Source organism: Ahaetulla prasina, chromosome 2 (assembly GCF_028640845.1).
Source record: "Ahaetulla prasina isolate Xishuangbanna chromosome 2, ASM2864084v1, whole genome shotgun sequence".
NCBI lineage: Eukaryota > Metazoa > Chordata > Lepidosauria > Squamata > Colubridae > Ahaetulla > Ahaetulla prasina.
The window spans coordinates 201,968,967-201,990,727 of NC_080540.1; the positions used below are offsets into that span (position 1 = coordinate 201,968,967).

Sequence of the window (21,761 nt, forward strand, 5' to 3'; positions counted from 1 at the left end):
TTTGAACACCCTACCAGTGGCTTTTATCTTTTCCAGCCTATTGCTTTTAGCAATCAGCTTCTTGTACCGTTACTGCTTAAAGCTGAGGCATACTCTGGAGCTAAACTAATTTGCTTATGATATTCGGAAGAGTGATAAAAGTCTCCTGTAACTTTCTCTAATTTAAATGTGCCATGTTAGACATTTAAGAACATAGTGGTGAGTTCTATAATAAAGAATTGTGCAGTGTTGTGTTGATGGCTCCTGAGCTGGAATCCAGATCTTTACCAGGGTGATGCTGAATTTCATTGTCCTTGATTTTTTGTTTTCTCTCCCTTTTCAACTGCTAGTCACAATTCTATGGATCATGGATCTCCAACCTTGGCAACTTTAAGGCTTGTGGACTTCAACTCCCAGAATCCCTCAGCCAGCAAAGCTGGCTGAGGAATTCTGGGAGTTGAAGTCCACAAGGCTTAAAAGTTGCTAAGGTTGGAGGCCCCTGCTATGGATAGTGGGCATCTTTTCTCCCCCCCTCCCCCACCCATGTTTACTTCCTGTCAAGTATTTTGTGCTTCTGAAAATCTTGGCACTCTTCCACTTACCCCCAGCCAACTAAAATTTTAATCATAGAATTGCTGAGTTGGAAGACACATTTCAGGGCATTGATCCAACTCCCTTATTCAGTGCACGAATCCAAATTAAACTATCCTCTCTATTCAGTGTGTCTGTATATTGTTTACATTTATTAAGTGAAGAAGACCACACCACTTCCTTTAGGCAACTGGTTCCATTTCTTGACTGAACTTACTCCATTGTCCATTATTCCATGTTCTGTACAATAGGACATTTTTATTCCATGCTGGTACAGAGAAATTTTGTCTTGGTATCTCATGAGGTACCAAGTTTGCTTTCCATGTTCTCTTTTCAAGGCTTTATATTACTTCTCTCAATCTTTCCTTGTCAGATCTAATTTCTGGCCCTCTTATCATTCCCAATGCCATTCATTCCAATTTGTTTCAGACTTTTTTTTTTTAAAAAAAATATGGTGCATAGAATTAGATGTAACATCTGAGATGATATCTGACCAGTATGGAATTCTTCCATCTTTCAAAAATTTACGTTAATACAGCCTAAAACCCAATTTGCCCTGTTTGCAATCACATTACACTGCTGTTATGTAGGTTTGGGTTAAAACCATTTTAGGGATGTAAGAGGCAGTATGCAGAAAAATAATTCGAGTACGGATTATTTCTGTTAGATTGGATATCTAACCTATGAGAACCAGGGATACAAAGTATTTAATTATACTTAGTAGCTCATTTGAGTTCAAATTCTCTGGAGTCTAAAAAGAAGACAGACTAAATGAATAACAAACAGCTCACTGTATTAAAATATAAATTTATTCTCAGTGTTAAGTACTTACCTGAATTACCTTCATTTATTTATAAAGAAAAATAAGTGCTAGGGAAGTAGGTGTAGACATTTGTGTTGGCTATGATTCTATAACCTTTCTTCCCATGTTGATAACAACACAATAAACTCTGATCTTTACCTAACTCAATGTTCCAATCATTTACTTTCCGGAAAAGTGTGTTGTCCTTTTTCATTCTAAAAAAAATAATTGAGAAAAAAACCATACACGTTGTAAACAGTGAACCGTCTTTGTAGTTATTGCTCATTTGCATAGATTGTCCATCAAGCAGTGAGAGGGCTGATAGAAAGATATTTTCTGTTTTCTTGGCTAGTTCACAACAAGCTTATGTATCTAAAAGGGTCTTGTGTATGAAAACATTCAGTTTCTATAACTGTACGTAGGAGTAGCTCTCATTGGATGGTGTCTAAATAGGCAGAAAAGCAAATACAGAAAGTCTAATGCCCTTTTTGTATTAAGTCTGAACTGAGGCGGCACCACCTGCAGTTGTTATTCAGGCTCCTCTCCTGATTAAATCTATAAATAACAGTTTGTAGAGTCCGGAAAAGATCTCTCTTGCCGGCTTAATAACACATCTGCTCCATGCTTTGGATAAAGATGCAGAGAGCTTTTCTAAAATGATTACGTCATCTGTTAGAGGGCTTTAGTAGGCTTGCTGTAAGACCGGGTTGGACAGTGGCTTTTTCACCTCAGTGAAATCTTGTGTAAACAATATAATAATTTAAACTTTTGCGGCTGTCAGGTTTTTTCAACTATCCAATCTAATATGGATGTGATTTAAAAATGAAAAAAATAATAAGAAAGAAACAATTTCTATTTTCTGTTAAAATAGCAGGTGCCTTCTGCCTGGTTATTTACAGCAAATCTTTTAGTGTAACAGCCTGGAGGGGGAAAAAAAGAAAGAGCAATGAAGTCAAAATGTCCATTAAATTTAAATGGGCATTACATACCTGCATAAATTGATGAACGGGGATTTTCCGCCTGCAGAAAATGACCAACGAGAATACTATGCAGGAACAGAGGGGTACATTGTATGGAAAGATTTCAGTCTGTTAATCTGTAACTGTTAAACTGAGGGTTTTATACAACCCTGAGTGTGTATCTAAATGATGTGTTAAAATATTTCATTTTAATGGTGAAATGCTGATCTATCGTATATGTAGTTCACCAATTTATGAAAGCTTATCCTCTGTCTGACTTTGGCTCTGATAATCATTTAACACAGAGAGCAATTGACAATTGTGGTATTTTTTCCCCAAAAAATTCACTCTGTTCATACTCAGAGTAAGCTAAGGCCTTCTGGACACGAAATCTGAGAAAGGCAGTAGATCTGACTTATGTTAAATTTAGAAGGTAGATTGAAACCACTAATCGGGTGCGCTTCAAGATTTTGGTTACCACCTTTAAAGCGCTCCATGGCTTAGGACCCGGGTACTTACGAGACCGCCTGCTGTTACCTTATGCCTCCCACCGACCCGTACGCTCTCACAGAGAGGGTCTCCTCAGGGTGCCGTCCGCCAAACAGTGTCGGCTGGCGGCCCCCAGGAGTAGGGCCTTCTCTGGGGGCACCGACGCTCTGGAACGAACTTCCCCCTGGCTTACGTCAAGTGTCTGATCTTCGGACCTTCCGTCGTGAGCTAAAAACACACCTATTTATTCAAGCGGGACTGGCATAATAGTGTTAAATTTTAATTTGGGGTTTTATTAATATTTCTAAAATTTTAAAACTAATTTTAATTATCAGCCTTTTTGTAATTTGCTAGTTTTAAATGTTTTAATTTGTATTTATTTCGTGTTTTATCTTGGCTGTACACCGCCCTGAGTCCTTCGGGAGAAGGGCGGTATAAAAATTTAATAGATAATAATAATAATAATAATAATCCAGCCTAACCAGAAAGCCATTTGCATTTTTTAAATGCAAATCAGTACTATTAAGAGTCAGAACTAAATGTTTGAGAGTTAAATTGAGAAACGTAGAATAAGAAGAGACCTCAACTAAGTTAGCTTAATTGACCTGAATAGGTTGCTGGTAATTGTAAAACTGGAAAATTCAAAATAAGACCCAGGAAAGACTCGCCTGTTTATCAGTAGAACAGTTGCAGTAGCAACCTCTTATACTCCAATTATTGTTCTTTTATTGTGCATAAATTTGTGACACTGTAGTTGTTATTCATGCTGATATTCATGTTGTCCTTTTTCATTCGTTCATTTATTCGTCCATTTTAGTCCATTTATTGGACTAAAAAAAAGGGTGGTTTTTTTTAGACCAATATATCAACCGGTCACTGGATTGGGGATGCCTGCTTGGAATGAAGCTCAGGTATAGATGTAGATACAAATCCAAAATCTGAAAAATTCAGTTTGAATTTAAATTGAGGCTTCGAATTGTTGCTGAACAGAGAGCAACTGTAAAAGGAAATTGTCAAAGAGGCAGTTTAAGGTACTCTTTATGACTTGTCTAGATTAAAATGTTAAATTTTAAATAAATGTTAATTTAAATGTTAAATTAAGTGTTAAATTTGTACCCTATGACTATCATGACAAAGGTATCTTTTCTTTTATGTACACTGAGAGCATATGCACCAAGACAAATTCCTTGTGTGTCCAATCACACTTGGCCAATAAAAATTCTATTCTATTCTATTCTAAATAGGACTTGTAAGATGCTGCCCAGAGTCTCAATTTCATGACTGTGGGACGCAAATAACAGTTAACTTACATAAAATCATAAGAGTAGCACAATAAACACAGATTGGCAACCAAGATAAAAATTTCCTATGAGTGGAACAAAATAAAGTTTTTAGGAAGCCAGACTACCATTGAAGTGAAATTGTATAAGGAAGTTAAACCTCATTGTATTTTTCCCCCAAATGCTAGAAAATTATTTGAAACGAAAGAAGCCAACGACACACAAAAAAATGTCTGTGTTTTTCTTTGTATATTCAGTGTGGTAGATATCTATTACTTGAGTTCAGGTGAGACTTTTTTTGGGGGGGGGGCGGCTTGATGGAGAAGAGACCAGAAGCAACAATAGCATTTCCTACAAAGTATCCTGCTATTCCTAAAGATTACATGACTCAAAAGTGTGCTACTATAACCACATTCAGATCTATAGGTAATCCTCGACTTTCGATTATACATCTAGTGGTATGTTTAATGACAGCACTGAAAAAAGTGACGTACTACCAATCCTCACCTTAACAACCATCACAGTGCCTTATAGTCACTGAAATTGCTACTGTTAGGCCCCTTCATAGCTGCCAGCCCCACGTGGTTTCCTTAGTTCACTGAGGTGATGAGAGAAATTAAGCAATTGAAAAATTGCCAGGAACGAGGGTGGCATAAAACAGAGGTGGGTTTCAGCAGGTTCTGACCAGTTCTGGAGAACCGGTAGCGGAAATTTTGAGTAGTTCGGAGAACCAGTAAATACCATCTCTGACTGGCCCCACCCTCATCCATTCTCTGACTCTCAAGTCTCAGTTGATCAGGAGGAAATGGGGATTTTGCAGTATCCTTCCCATGGAGTTGGTTGGGAATGGAGATTTTACAATATCCTTCCCCTGCCATGCTCACCAAGCCACGCCCACCAAGCCATGCCACACCCACCAAGCCACACCTACAGAACCAATAGTAAAAAAATTTGAAACCCACCACGGGTATAAAACCAAAAGTTGGTGCAACTGAGAACTAGAAGGAATCTATGTTCAAACTTAGGTTATAGCAGTAAGAGCAAAGTATCCCTTGTAAGATGCCTCTAGCTTTAATTTTACATATTAATGTACTTGATCTGCCATATATTCCCAGTATTCACTTCTTTAAAAAGTATATATATTTATATACTTCAGAAGTTGTGAATGCTCCAACACTGGAAATTTTTAAGAAAATGTTGGATAACCATCTGACTGAGATGGTGTAGGGTTTCCTGCCTGGGCAGGGGGTTGGACTAGAAGGCCTCCAAGGTCCCTTCCAACTCTGATGTTATGTTATGTTATGTTATGTTATGTTATGTTATAATTTTTTTAAGTTAGAAAGCTTTCAATTACACACTGAATCTGTGATCCTTTTTTTTTTTATTCAAAAAGTTTTACAGAAAATTTTTTCCCCTTTTCCCTCCCCCTCCCCCCCTCCCTTCACAACCCCCCTCCCCCCCCCCCCCCCGACTTCCCGGAACGAGCACAAGGTATAGTTAAAAATAAAACAAACATATGCTAAAAAATTTTCGTCCCAACTTAATTATACCCCTACAATCATCAATTCCTAACTTCCCCCGAAAACAATAAAAAATAATACATCATAATCATTCAAAAACAGTCTGATAACTCTTAGTCTGATATCTACTTTGAATATAGTCAATCCATTTTTCCCATTCCTTTAAGTATCTTTCTTGCGTATTGTCTTTCAAAAAGGCTGATATCTTCGCCATCTCAGCCAAATTGGCAACTTTCAATATCCATTCTTCTATTGTAGGTACTTCTTTTTTCTTCCAGTATTGTCCTATTAGTAATCTTGCTGCTGTTATTAAATTTAAGAATCTGTGATCCTTAAATGAGACAATTATGTATATTGAACTTGGGTGCAAAACAGTGGTTGGTTGCTACCAGTTTGCCCTGGATCGGGCAAACTGGTAGCGGCAGTGGCGGCAGGTTCCACTCACCTGCCCAGACGTCTCTGCGCATTCGCAGAAGCTTCTGTGCATGCGCAGTAGTGTCATGTGCGCACCCACGAGGAAACCAATAGCGGCCGAAATTGAAACCCACTACTGGTGCAAAACTGTCACTGATTAATGAAGCTTCTTTTCGTTCTCAAGTATATTGTTCTATATCAGTGTTCCCCAGCCTTTTCGGCTCAACGGACCAGTATAGACAGTGGTAGCAGAGGGTTGGGTGGAAAGAGAATGGTTTCACATGTGTGTGCCATTTTCACAAATGCAGCTCCGCGCGCACACATATACACATGCTCACCCACCACTTCCGCTGCCTGGTTCCAAATGGGCTGCAGCATGGCTTCCCAAAGGGCCACGGGCCCCCCCTGTTCTATATGACTGAGGTATTGGCTATGTCTTTTTGGCTTGTTTTAACTGAGTCTCTGTTCAAATGCAAGAAGTTAGACTTTCAAAACAAGGCATTTGTGAAGCTGTCTGTTTGACTTGGAAAAGTTTTAGGAAAGATCTTGATAGTGAAATTTCTAAAAAAAGAGAGGCCCTGTGATCTGTAGAAGGGCTTATTAAGGAAGCCAAAAGATGATAGTGATTTAATGCAAGCAGGCAGCTCTGCAGTTGAATTCTGACGACTTTTCTAGCTAATTAAGAGATGCTAAACATGGATCTGAGGCAAGCTTAAATCTAATGTCATGCCAAACCTGTATCTTATTTTGAGGAAATCTCGACTGACATCTTTAGTTACAGAATTAAAGGATCTTCTGAGTGCAGAAGACATCTGTTTTGTACAGTAGCAACGAGAAGTTTGACAGTTGAGGCTAATAATATAGACATAATGCCTGGTGTTTTGTAGAATCTGATACCTGCCTGTGTTAACAACAGTTATTTATACTTTTATTTGTGACTTTGAGTCAGTTTTGACTCCTGGTTTTGACAAGTCCCTGACATTTTCTTGGCAGAGTTTTTTTCTGAATTGCTTTGCCATTGCCTGCTTCCTAGGGGTGAGAGAGAGTGACTCAATTGGCCTTGAGTCTAAGGCAGGACTAGAACTCAGTCTTCCAGTTTCTAGCTTAATGCCTTAACCACTACACCAAACTGGCTGTACATCTTTTACAAGTGCTTTATAAAATATTTGAGTTATGCTAGTTTAGCAGGCCTTTTAACTCTTATTGTGAGCAGGAGTTTTCATGTATTAGACATTTGGATTCTGTGTAGGATGCTTCAGTTGACAAATCCATTATACTGAGATTGCACAGTAATCTTTACGACTGCAGAGAGCTTCAAATTCACTTTCCGAAATGTGATTTAATCCCAGAAAAAATAAAAATAAAACACAACTATTTTGTTGCAGACAGGCACTCGTTTTGTTCAGCATGTTCCAAAGCAAGTTTCGGGGATCAAATCTGAAACAGTGCACTCTCCAAATAATCATCATTAAAAAACAAAAAAAAAACAGCAATGCAATTCTCAATATCTCATAATATGAAATGTCCACATTTCCCCATGAAATATGCTTTTCTGCTTTTGCCGTGACTGTTAAGTACTACCCTTGTAAGACCCAGTGTGGATCCAATTGTATTGGACACCATTTGATATTCTCTGCCCAGCTCTTTCCCAGTTCCTCAAGTGAAGGACTAAGAATCCTTGTTCCAGTGGTGAAATCCTACTGGTTCAGGCGAACCGGTAGTGATAAAAGCTAATCGGTTGGTCCAAACCGGTATTTCCAATGATCAGCTGTGCCGCGCGATTTAAAATCGCTAGAAAGCAGGAAATCTTGCTTTCTAGTGAATCTAAATCACGCGGCACAGCTGTTCCCCCCCCACCCCCCGCTGTTCTACTTACCTTCCCAAGCCTCCTTTTTCTGCGCACGTTTGGCAAGTACTGTGCAGGTGCGCAGCATGCATTTGGCACGCACTGTGCATGCGCATGCAACGTGTGCTTGGTGCGTACTGCACTCATGTGCAGGATGTGTTTGGCATGCACTGCACCTGCGCAGGCAGCGAACCGGTGGCAAACCAGGGAAGATTTCACCACTGCCTTATTCCCAGCCATAATTATGGCGAAAGAAATAAGTTGAAGGAACCTAGTATTGAGGGCGACATGGCAACACTATGACAATGTCTTCTTCCTTGTTGAAACTTTTCCCATCTTGGCATACATATTCCAGATATGCAGGACGTCTGTAAGTTGTAGTTAAAACTATTTGGAGTGGGTGTATGTGTGGTGTGTGCACAGGATAAGGCTGGGCTAAGTGGTGCTCATGGCAGTGATAAGGTTCTGCAGTTGCCCTAACAGAGCTTTTCTTCTGGTAATTTGGGACGTTGAAGCTCCTTATCAAAAGTAATTTGATAAAATATTCTAAGATTTCAAATATTCAGATAGAAGTTTAAACTGGTAACATTAAGGAGCTCATGCCTGCATTGCTATTTTAATGCCTACTCAGAAATGAAGGGGAAAAAATCCTTTCTTTCACATTCAGAAAACTTTTATGAGAAAACCATGGTCTTTTAGAATGCAGACCTAAATATACCCATAACTATTCTATGGGTATATTTAGGTCTGCACTTTAAAAGATCATGATTTCATACACAGGAAGGCATGCTAGCTATTTTGGACTAATCTCATCATTAGCTGGATGATTATAGAGTCTATGTATTGCACCAGATTGTCCACTTCTAATTTAATATTCCTGTATCAAAATAGCACAGTTGAATAGCACTGTAACATTTATCAGTATAACTGCTAAAGTGATACTATGATTTGTTTTAATATGCAGTAAATATCCTGATTTGGGTGAGCAACATCCTAAATCCCATTGAAGACCTAACTGCAGTGTTTATTTATTTATTTTACAATGCAGTGAACTTTTCTAGGAGATTATAAATAGCAAAGCTTTTGAATACTCATTGGATTGGCTTATTAGTGTTTTGATAAAATCCAACCCAAACAGGGATTTATTTTTTAAAGCCAGCCATAGATGAACATATAAAGGAATTAGTGTAACTGCTTGTCAATTCACAATTGAGTCCAAAACTTATGTTGTTAAGTGAGAAATTTGTTAAGTGAGTTTTGCCCCATTTTACGGCTTTTCTTGCCATGTTTGTTAAGTGAATCGCTGTAGCTATTAAATTAGCAACATGGATGTTAAATGAATCTAGTTTCCCCATTGATTTTGCTGGTCAGAAGGTCACAAAAGGCGATCACCTGACTCAGGGACACTGCAATGGTCATAAATGTGACAGTTGTCAAGAGCCCAAATGCAAATCGTGTGATCATGGGGATGCTAACAACAGTCGTAAGTGTGAAAAATGGTCATAAGTCACGTTTTTCGGCAATGTTTTTACTTTGAAGGGTCACGAAACGAACTGTTGTAAGTCGAGGACTACCTGCTCAGTTTCTAAAGCACAGTCTTCTGCTAAAACAGTGTTTCTCAACCTCAGCAGTTTTAAGATGTGTGGACTTCAACTTCCAGAATTCTGGGGAATTCTGGCTGGAGAATAATGGGAATTGAAGTCTACACTTCCTGAAGTGGCTGAAATTGAGAAACGCTAAATTGGAATGCTAGCAAGGTGTGACTTCCTTATTTTCAGGGTTACTGTTTTGATAACAAAAGAGGCCTGCTAGATTAGTTCAGGGATCAGTTTTATTCAGTGGCACCCCATCATATTTCTCCTGGATGCTTACAAGCACTATATGGAGACACGTGCCTAACTCCTTTTTTTTTTGGTTCCCTATCACACTCCTGTTCATGCTTCTTTATTCATATTTCTATCCTGTTGAATAAAGCAGTTAATACAGGGGTGAAATTCAAAAAATTTCCCTACCGGTTCTGTGGGTGTGGCTTGGTAAGGATACTGCAAAATCCCCATTCCCTCTCCACTCCTGGGGAAAGGATATTGCAAAATTTCCATTGCCACCCCACTCTGAGGCCAGCCAGAGATGATATTTGCCGGTTCTCTGAACTGCTCAAAATGTTTTCTACCGATTCTCCAGAACCTGCTGGATTTCATGCCTGAATTAATACCAATAAAGTCGTTTGATTTAACCTGGTTTTTAATAATAATAATAATAATAATAATAATAATAATAATAATAATAATAATAATAATAATAATAATAATAATAATAATATTTTAATTTGTATACCGTCCTTCTCCCGAAGGACTCAGGGCAGTGAACAGGCAGAATAAAACAACAGTCAAATACATACACAAAATATCAATTAAAAAACTTATTAAATTTAGCCCGAATTTAAATACCTTTAAAATCCAAAAACCTAATTTAAAAATTTTAAACCCTAAAAACAACTAAAAAGTTCTATGCCAGTCCCGCACGGGTAAATAAATAGGTCTTAAGCTCGTGGCGAAAGGTCCGAAGGTCCGGAAGTTGGCTGTTCTGTTTCCCTTTCCCCAATACTCCCAGCAAAGAGTCAGTCAGAGGCCTCCTTTTCTGATTTATTTACATATATATAAATGTCCTGGCTACGTCTACCCACGGGCCTGCCAAGTTTCTGGAGATAACAAGGAAATTACAGATAAGGCCAGAATTACTCACGAATATATTCTTCCCTCAGTTGATACAGTTTGCCCGCGCAAATTCATTACTTTGTCCAAGACAAAAAACCAGGAAGTCCCGCCTCCTATTTATAGTCTCTGCAGATGTCACTGCATGACAATTATGACTTGGCTTTGTCCCAACTCTTCTGCTGCTGCGCACGCCGGTCACGCCTGCGCAGTCTTGCATCACTCCAAAACTGTTCTTGGGGCGTTGCCAAATCAGAAGAAGGCTCCAGGGAATCAGGCTTTGCCGGCCCCTCCTCCTCCCTTTGAGTGGGTGCCAGGGAGGGAAAGGGCTCAAGAGAAGCAGGGCTGGCCAGGTCTTCTCCCTCACTTTCTGAATCATCCGAGTCCAGGAGTCTGGGTCCAGGAACCTGGGTCACAACATTGGCGAAGTCCAGGGGGAAGCTCATTCCATAGGGTAGGAGCCCCCACAGAGAAGGCCCTTCCCCTGGGGGCCGCCAGCCGACATTGCTTGGCTTATGGCACCCTAAGGAGTCCCTCTCTGTGAGAGCGCACGGGTCGGAGGGAGGCAAACGGTGGCAGTAGGCGGTCCCGTAAGTAATCCGGTCCTAAGCCATGGAGCGCTTTAAAGGTGGCAACCAACACCTTGAAGTGCACCCAGAAGACCACAGGCAGCCAGTGCAGTCTGCGCAGGATTGGTGTTATATGGGAGCTCCGACTAGCTCCCTCTATCACCCGCGCAGCTGTATTCTGGACTAGCTGAAGCCTCCGGGTGCTCCTCAAGGGGAGCCCCATGTAGAGAGCATTGCAGTAGTCCAGGCGACTACTTGACCTACTTTAGATGAACTTTGGAGGCAAGCAGAGCATGTATGTGCTTTGGGATGGGGGAAAATCAATGCTTTATGTCCTTATTCAGAGATTATGTTTTGCTGCATGGCCTTTGGAGGAGCCCATCTTATCCTTTCCTCCATACATGCCTTGAACAGGAATCCCATGTCATTAGAAAAAGTTATCTATTGCTGCTCACCATATATGAGTTTTTAACCCTTCCAGGCAGTGACAATATTAGGTGAGTTTTTTTCTTTCTCAGCACCTGTTTACAAATTGATGGAGAGCAAAGGTGCCAGTTGAGTTCAAATATAAAGGAGAAAAATCCAATGTCCTAATTCTGTTTTTAAAGGAATAACACTTACTTATATGGTGCTTTATAGTCCTCTCTAAACGGTTTGCAGAGTTACCATATTGCCCCTAACAATCTGGGTCTTCATTTTTCCAACCTCGGAAGGATGGAAGGCTGAGTCAACATTGAGCTGATCAGATTGAACTACTGGCAGTCAGCAGAATTCGTCTGCAATAATGCATTCTAACCATTTGGAGTGGTGCGGTGGCCTAGAGAGGGAGCTCTTTCCTCACAATCAGGAGGCTGTGAGTTCGATCCTAGGTAGAGGCAGATATTTCTCTCTCTGGGCACAGTGAGAATATATCTGCTGAACAAAACTCCTCATTGGCAACAAGAAGGGCATCTGGCCAGTAAACACTCTGTTAACTCCATTCAATTGGCCCGACTCCACCCCGCGAGGGATTATGGGGTCGTTAAAAGAAGATGATGAATGCATTCTAACCACTGCACCAGCTCTTGATCTGGAGGATGTTACGTTTATGCAATTTTTTGCATGCCTTTACCCTAACGTATGGATTCTGATTTATGTCCTTTTAGGCAATTTGGCCCCAGAACCACCTAAAATAACTTCCTCAGCAAGCCAGCCAGACCTTTTAGGTGGCTGGGATTCTTGGACTGACAGCACTGTCCCAACAGCGCCTAAGAAATCAACTTTGGAAGGTATGGAATGAGGCTGTCGCTTGCATTTTTAGCCACTAAAAGCAAGTAGGCAAAGCTAATAGTAATGTGCGATACCGCCGCGAGACCTGACAGCTTCATAATGCAGTGCCTTTAAAATGTATCTGCAAGAAACACTTGGCTGTATGGGCAGTTTGGATTTTGTTTTTGAAAAGCAATAGCAAGAGATAGTAAGCTTTAACATTTGCAATTGCTAAGATTGCATTCTGCTGCAATTTGGAGAATATATTCAGACCTAAATGGTGGTTGCATAATAAAAGGGGAATTGGCAACAGCCTTCACCTAGAGTTGTATGTGTTTTAGAACTGAAAGAACTGAAAGTGAAACTTCATTATATGTGGATGGGGAACATTTCAGGCATAAAGCAGGCAGGGTCAATTGGCTACCTTGGTCCATATCTTATGACCTGCCAAGTTTTCTTTCTGGCACCCTTTCTCATTGTGGTTTTAATAGAAGAAGTGTTTGTTCGGTTTTTTTGAACTGCTGCTGCAATTTCAAGATAAAACCAGCAGCATTCAGGAAAATCAAAGATGAAGCATGGCATCTTATTTTGGCCATTAAAGGAAATTAGTAGGAAATGAATCAAACAGTAGAGTATCATGTGTAGTCAATAATAAGAAATTGGTTTCTACAGCTTCCCTAACTGCATCCTAAAGAATAAACTGAGCAATCGCCCTTGTGAAGCATTTCAGTTAATCCCCTGATGTAAGGAAGCAAATTAATCCAATTGGATTATCCAATTGGATTTGTTCAGTGACAATCAAAGTTACAAGAGCAAGGTTCTTTCTGAACTGAGATGCTTTACTCTGGCTTGTATTTTCCCTTCCCCTGCTTGCTTGCTTGCTTGCTTGCTTGCTTGCTTGCTTGCTTGCTTGCTTGCTTGCTTGCTTGCTTGCTTGCTTTATTTATTTATTTATTTATTTATTTATTTATTTATTTATTTATTTATTTATTTATTTATTTATTTATTTATTTATTTATTTATTTATTTATTTATTTATTTATTTATTTATTTATTTGATTTATATACCACGCTTCTCCCAAAGGACTTTATTTTGGCGGTTTACAGCCAAAATAAAAACACAATTACAAAAATTAAAACACTTTTAAAAATCTGATTCAATTAAAGGCCAAAACAAAACTTTAAAACTATAATAAAACCATAATAACCCCTAGTTAAAATTACTTTAAGCCAGCCCTGCTTAGGAAAACAAGAAAGTCTTCAGCTCGCGACGGAAGGTCCGGAGGTCAGGGAGTTGTCGTATCCCTGGAGGCAGCTCATTCCAGAGGGCAGGTGCCCCCACAGAGAAGGCCCTCCCCCTGGGGGTCGCCAGTCGACATTGTTTGACTGACGGCACCCTGAGGAGGCTCTCCTTATGGGAGCGCACAGGTCGATGGGAGGCTATTGGTGGCAGCAGATGGTCCTGTAAATAACCCGGTCCTATGCCATGGAGCGCTTTAAAGGTGGTAACCAACACCTTGAATTGCACTCGGAAGACCATCAGAAGCCAGTGCAGCCTGCGCAGGAGAGGTGTTATATGGGAGCCTCGAGTTGCTCCCTCTGTTACCCGCGCAGCCGCATTCTGGACCAGCTGGAGCCTCCGGGTGCTCTTCAAGGGGAGCCCCTTGTAGAGAGCATTACAGTAGTCCAGGCAGGAGGTGATGAGGGCATGAGTGACCATGCATAAGGAATCCCGGTCTAGGAAGGGACGCAACTGGCGTATCAGGCGAACCTGATAAAAAGCTCCCCTGGCGACGGTCGTCATATGCTCTTCTAAGGACAACCATACATCCAGGAGGACGCCTAAGTTGCGGACCCTCTCCCTGGGGGCCAATGACTCGCCCTCAACAGTCAGCGATGGGGTCAGCTGGCTGTACCAGGATGCCGGCATCCACAGCCACTCAGTCTTGGAAAGGTTGAGTCGAAGCCTGTTCTTCCCCATCCAGACCCGCACGGCCTCTAGACACCGGGACATCACTTCGACGGCTTCGTTTGGGGTGGTTGGGGTGGAGATGTACAGCTGAGTGTCATCAGCATACAGATGGCATTGCACCCCAAAACCACGAATGATCTCACCCAGCGGCTTCATATAGATGTTGAACAGAAGAGGCGAGAGAACTGACCCCTGTGGCACCCCACACGTGAGGTGCCTCGCGGCCGATCTCTGCCCTCCTACCAACACCGTCTGCGACCGGTCAGAGAGATAGGAAGAGAACCACCGAAGGATGGTGCCCCATACTCCTAAACCCCCCAGCCGTCACAGCAAGATACCATGGTCGATGGTATCAAAAGCCGCTGAGAGATCTAATAGGACCAGGGCAGAGGAACAACCCCTGTCCCGAGCCCTCCAGAGATCATCAACCAACGCGACCAAAGTCATCTCCATGCTGTACCCAGGCCTGAAGCCAGAGGTTGATTTTTGCCAATTATATCACTTAATCTGCTATCGAAACTGCTTCCACAGCAGTTAATGGATCCCATAATATTAAGTGTGCTTCTGCTTCTGGATGCTACCTGGGGAATGGGAGTCCTAATAATAATTCTGGTCTTATTATTCTTTTTTTTTTTTTACAAAGGATTGAGACACACACAAATAAATGCCCATTAACTTTCTGAATTAAAACCTTCACTTAACACACATATACCAGTAGCGAAAAGCACTTACCTTCACTACTGGTTCGGAAATGTGAGTGCTCATGGGCGCACGCTGCACTCACACATGCCTCTTCTGCACATGCTCAGAGGGTAAAAAATGGGACGTAATGATGTCCCGGCGGGTGGGCGGAGCCTCCCACCACAGCCCCTACCAGTTTGTGTGAGCCGGATAGATCCGGCTGGATTTCATCATTGACATATACGCATCTCTATATAACAGTTTTGAGATTATGTTTAAGTTTCCTAAGGTTGAAGATGGCACAGTTCATGGTATGTGTTGTGACTGAGGCCCAAGTAGTGATTACCAAACACAATTAAGTCCTGAACAAACGTATTTTATTAAAACAGCTGAGAATTAATTCATTCTCAGCTTAGTCCAAAACAAATTCTTCATAAACAGTCCTTCGGCCTTATCACTGACCTTTGTTGTCTTTGCAACCTGCCAGAGGCTTTTCTTGGCAAAAACCCTACTAAGTTCAAGAGACGCTGACAAGAAGCGATGGAATCAATGTTGCTTTTCCACAAAGAACCCAACAGCTCACACTGCCCTTTTAAGCCTAATGGGAGTGACCAATTATCCTCTGGCCTTACTCCCGAGTCGTCCTTTTTGCTTCAGCTGCTCTTGCCTTCTGGCAGCTTTTCTCATGCGTGCACTAGGAACAGGCTTCTCCTGTTCCTCTGCCTCTCTGATGTCCGCCTCTGGAGGCTCCAGAGTCCACGCATCACTCCCAGATGGCCCTGGCCCCATCTCTGTTTCCGATGCAGAGCCCTCATCCGGGCCTTCCCCTGACTCCAGGACTGGCCCATTGCCCTCCCCGGCCTCGTCGCTGTGTGACTCCTCTGCCAGGTCCACAGGCTGCTAACGGACCACAACAGAATCTAAGGGATTGCTCGAAGGACAGCAGTTTCCATACACTTAACTAACTTCCAACAAGATTTGGCCAATACCAGCATGATACTTTTCTCATCTATTTACACATGGAAGCTATCTGTTGTTGGGAATTCTGTGTCTTGTTTTATTATCTTGTTTTGACTTTATAAAAACCTTCATTCTGCATGCTTTTTGGCATGCTACCATCTACTAGAAAGATGCTTTTGGTTTTGGGGCTTGCTTCGGGTGGGTCTCACATACTTCATCTCTTGTTACTTGCCACAAAGTCATAGCACAAGTCTGTCTGTCTGTCTGTCTGTCTGTCTCTCTCTCTCTCTCTCTCTCTTCCCCTCCTTCTCTCTCTCTCTCTCTCTCTCTCTCTCTCTCTCTCTCTCTCTCTCCCTCTTCCCCCTCTCCCTCTCCCCTCCTCCTTCCTCCCTCTTCTCTCTCTGCATGTTTATTTCTATACTAAGCATCTACTAATATGTTCAGTCTGATAACTGCCTATTAACATAGATTACTATAATGGCAACAATCCAACCTACTGATAGTCTGGGGGGAAACTATGGAAAAGCCAGTGGACCAAAATGAATAGTTGCTGTTAAAAAACAACCACCACCAACTGTTTGTATTTACTACCGCACAGGCCCAGCTTTCACATCAGGAGGGCCAGCGAGTGGCTCCTTGGGTCATTCCTCCAATCAAGCAAAATCACAGAATCTGGACCCTTTTGCTGACCTTGCAAACTTGAGAAGTGGCCTTCCAGGTAAGTGTTGGTATAAAACGAATGAAAGGGCACAGTCATTATTTATCACTCGTTTTTATTTTAAGGGTACTTTTCTCATTTGACTTCAGCCACCTGCTGCTTCAGGGAGTTTAGCCACCTGCTGCTACGGTTTGTAGCCTTCACTCTGATTCTCTTCCAGAGGAGTTTTCCCCGGCTTTGTGAAGTAATTTGGTGCGGCTGCTTTTCATCCTTTGAGGCCCGTCTTGCCCTTTAATTTCAAAAAAATGGAGGGCCGAGTCTAGTCCGCCCTTTGAACCGGAATCCGTGCAAAAGATATGGAGAGAGGGTCAATCTGACAGACCGGTGGGACAGACCGGAAATTAAGTTAGAAGGGTGAGTCGCCTGACCGGTCATTGTGGCTGCTTGACAGGTAAACAGGGTGTTTAAAAAGTAATTGGATGAAAGCCCTTCGGAGTCTTCTGTGAAACTAATGTTACGTCAGGAACATTGTAACGTCTCTAGAAAGGCCACAAAATCAACAATGCACAGGTAGTCCTCAGCGTACGACCCGCAGTTTTACAAAATGCATGTTGCTAAGCGAGGCATTTGTTAAGTGAGCTTCGCCCCATTTTACGACCTTTCTTCCCACAGTTGTTAAATGAATCACTGCAGTTGTTAAGTTAGTAACACGGTTGTTAAGTGAACCTGGTTTCCCCCTTGACTTTGCTTGTCAGAAGGTCACAAAAGGGAATCACGTGACCCCGGGACACCGCCACAGTCGTAAATACGAGTCAGTTGCCAAGCGTTTGATTTTTTGATCATGTGACCATGGGGATGCTACAATGTTCATAAATGTGAAAAATGGTCGTAAGTCACTTTTTTCAGTGCCGTTGTAACTTTGAGTGGTCACTAAATAAACTGTCGTAAGTCAAGGACTACTTCCCAGTTAGTTCCCCGTTCTCTTTTCCATCCTCCTTGTTCATATTTCAGGAAAGATTTGGAACACGTCCAGCAGATCTCAAGGAGATGTAAAAAGAGTTGCCTCTTCAAATAACTGATGAAAGAATTGGGGTGGATTACTAAATGAGCAATTCCTGCACAGAAAGCTTTTTTTTTTTTTTTTTGCACCACTTAATTTAATCTTTACTTACTGGTTATTACATTTGTATCCTGCCACCTCAGCACAGGACTCCTGATGATTTTGTTATTAGACTCTTTGTGCAACCGTGCATTTTTCCTTTCTGAAAAAAGTAATAAAAATAATACTACTTTAGTATTATTAGTATTATTAGTAGTAGTAGTATTAGTAGTAGTATTATTAGTATTATTTAGTAGTATTAATATACTATAATATACTATAATACTAGTACAAGGATTATTATTCTGTGAGGGTGGGTGACTAGCATTTTTCAGGTGTTTTGAACAGCACCTCTCACATTCTCTTGCCTTGGCCATGATGGCCGATAAAGCTGTAGTCCAAACATTGGAAGGATACCACGTACTTCTAAATATGCTATCTAAATATGTACATGTGCAACCCTCACTTACAAAAAACTGATGCCAATGAGAAGTCACCCTTCATTTTGAAAAATGAATACCCTTTTGTATTCGGGCAACTTGCAATTTCCCAAATAAAATTTAATAAAATTTAATAAATAAATAAATATGGCCATGCATTTTGGTGCGTGCTATAATTTTGTTCAGTTTCTGGTGGTATTGGAGGTTGTATTCGCAAACAGGTGTGATATCAGTAACTTCTCCCAGTCTGAGCTCCTCAGGCATCTGGCCCTCTTTTTTTCCCTTCCCTTCCCTTCCCTCTCACGGAAAGAAAGTTTATATGCTTTCCACCATTGAACTTAGGTTTAAAGAGCAGCACTAAGAGTTACTGCAAGCCTTTATGTTGCGTTTGTCCAGGCTAGCTTAGACCACGGGTAGTCCTTGACATACAACCGTTTAGTTAATGACTCTTCAAAGTTACAACAGCACTGAAAAAAATGACTTCCGACTGTTTCTCACACGACCATTACAGCATCCCCATGATCAAAATTCGGACACTTGGCACCTGGTTCATATTTATGACGGTTGCAGTGTCCCAGGGTCATGTGAATCCCCTTTGACGACCTTTTGACAAGTAATGTCAATGGGGAAGCCAGATTGACTTAACAGCCATGTGACTAACTTAACAATGGCAGCGATTCACTTAACAACTGTAAGAAGAAAGGGCATAAAACGGGGCAAAACAACTGTCTGACTTAGCAACAGAAATTTTGGGCTCAGTTGTCGTTGTAAATTGAGGACTAACTGTATAGCATATCAGTACTTGTAGTCACTGATAGTTGCAGTTTGGACTGTTGAAAGATCTTGCCGTACTTTTTACTAATGGTTTTGGCTCAGGGTGCCGCTTTTGAATTACATTTAAGAACACCCTCCTTACTAATGATGGGATAGAATTGCTCTTGGAAAGATTGCCCTTATTGTGCAGAAATGAATATATTAACTTTGATAATTAAAGAAAGAGAGGATTCAGAATATATTAAAACATGGGATCAATTTTACCATTGGTTAGAAAAAAGATATAGATAGAATAGAATAGAATAGAATAGAATAGAATAGAATAGAATAGAATAGAATAGAATAGAATAGAATAGAATAGAATTTTATTGGCCAAGTGTGATTGGACACACAAGGAATTTGTCTTGGTGCATATGCTCTCAGTGTACATAAAAGAAAAGATACGTTCATCAAGGTACAACATTTACAACACAATTGATGATCAATATATCAATATAAATCATAAGGATTGCCAGCAACAAGTTATAGTCATACAGTCATAAGTGGAAAGAGATTGGTGATGGGAACTATGAAACGATTAATAGTAGTGCAGATTCAGTAAATAGTCTGACAGTGTTGAGGGAATTATTTGTTTAGCAGAGTGATGGCCTTCGGGAAAAAACTGTTCTTGTGTCTAGTTGTTCTGGTGTGCAGTGCTCTATAGCGTCGTTTTGAGGGTAGGAGTTGAAACAGTTTATGTCCAGGATGCGAGGGATCTGCAAATATTTTCACGGCCCTCTTCTTGATTCGTGCAGTATACAGGTCCTCAATGGAAGGCAGGTTGGTAGCAATTATTTTTTAATTGCTAAGATAAGGAATTGAGAAAAAATGGTATAATTAGAATACTGTACTTGTGAAAATACTGACTGCTCTTTAGAAGGCCAGATCCTGAAGATGAAACTGAAATACTTTGGCCACCTAATGAGAAGGAAGGACTCCCTGGAGAAGAGCCTAATGCTGGGAAAGATTGAGGGCAAAAGAAGAACAGGGCGACAGAGAATGAGGTGGCTGGATGGATTCACTGAAGGAGTAGGCATGAGCTTAAATGGACTCCAGGGGATGGTAGAGGACAGGAAGGCCTGGAGGAACATTGTGCATGGGGTCGCGATGGGTCGGACACGACTTCGCAACTAACAACAATAAAGACTTGTGAAAAATTATAATAGATTAAATTGAAATGAAGAAAGAAGAAACAACAAAAAGATGGAGCCGAGATGTCACATGGAAGGACTGACTGATGTACTAAATGTTTGTTTGCTTATAAAATAAAAAAGTTTTATAAAAAAAGAAAGAAAAGGAAAAAGGAAAGGTTGCCCTTCTGACTCAAGCATAATTTAGTTTATTAAAATGTCCAATTTTTTCTTATCTAGGAACATCTAGTGGAGGATTCTCAGCTGGCAGTTTTGCGCCCAAGTCAGCTCAAAAATCAGCGGGGACTCAGTGGCAAACAAGCAAGCCACAAACCACCAGCACTTCATGGCAACCTTCACCCCAGCCCAAACCTCCGGAACAAGCCAAGTTGGGCACACAACCCAAACCCAACTACACTGTGAATTTTAGTGTAATCGGAGGGCGGGAGGAGAGAGGTATCCGAGCCCCTGGCTTTGGTAAGTACATGACATCAGACTTGCATTAGGCCGTAATATTTTACCGTACACGATTCAACTGGCAGCAAATCTCCATTGACTTTAAGGGGACAGGTTTTTTTTGACTATCTAGCTGAGACAGCACAGTTAGATTCCTGATTCCAAGATTTCTTTTTAGGTCGTTCACATAGTCAAAATGTAGTATCCCTTCAAATAGAGCATACCTACTTCCAAATTCCTCCATTCATTTCCTCTCTCTCTTTTTAATTTACATCAGAGAGGGTAGCCCCCACTCTATGGCTGAATGTGATCTGCTTGGCCTGCATAGGGCAAGTTTGCTCCATGCTTCTGTATGGTAAAATGGAAGTGAGTGGATGTTATAACTTGTTAAATTTTCTCTCCCTCTCCCTCCCTCCCTCCCTCTTTGTGTGTGTGTGTGTGTGTGTAATGATGCTGATATTATATTTTGTGTTTGTATTATGTTGCTATCAGCTGCTCTAAATTGCTCTGGATTTGGAATCTAAATGTAATTAAATAATCTGATTGACTCTACAAGGTGGGCTGGGAGTTGTTTTTAGGCACCAGAAACTGGAAGAGCAGCTCCCCAGCATGCACATGTGGAAGCGCCAGAAACCGGAAGAGCAATTCCCAGCACACATGCATGTACCAGGAAGCTGAGCTTCCGGTTTCTGGTGCGTGCATGCGCGCCGGTCACCTGGTTTTCTGGTTTCTGGTGCGCATGCATGCATGAAGACCAGCTGGCTGATGCACGTGTGTGCACTGGAAACCGGATGCTGAGCTTCCCGGCACGCTCATGTGCGCCAGGGAGCTGCTCTTCCAGTTTCCGGCATTTCCGCGTGCATGAAGACCAGCTGGTCAGTGCGCATGTGTGTGCTGGAAACCGAATGCTCAGCGTCCTGGCACGCGCATGTGCTCCAGGGAGCTGCTCTTCCGGTTTCTGGTGCATCCCTGCTCGTGAAGACTAGTTGGCCAGCGTACATATGCGTGCTGGAACCCGGAAGAGCAATGGGCAACGGCTGGCGTGCCCAGAGATGTGGCTCTGCGTGCCACTTACAGCATGCCTACCATAGGTTCACCATCACTGTGGTATACTAATTGCGCCAATATAGATCTCTTACACTGC

General features: G+C 41.5%; 1 protein-coding gene across 4 annotated transcripts in view; it reads left to right on the plus strand.

Annotated features, from left to right (window-relative positions):
- Positions 1-21,761, plus strand: part of GAK (cyclin G associated kinase) — an 84,332-nt gene that overhangs the window by 59,209 nt on the left and 3,362 nt on the right. For 2 of the 4 annotated variants that reach the window (XM_058166425.1, XM_058166428.1), the window contains 3 exons: positions 12,306-12,428; positions 16,620-16,739; positions 20,402-20,638. In XM_058166425.1, coding sequence (XP_058022408.1) covers positions 12,306-12,428; positions 16,620-16,739; positions 20,402-20,638 — 480 coding nt within the window. The remainder of the gene's footprint in view (positions 1-12,305; positions 12,429-16,619; positions 16,740-20,401; positions 20,639-21,761) is intronic. The other 2 variants (XM_058166426.1, XM_058166429.1) reach the window with 1 other exon arrangement.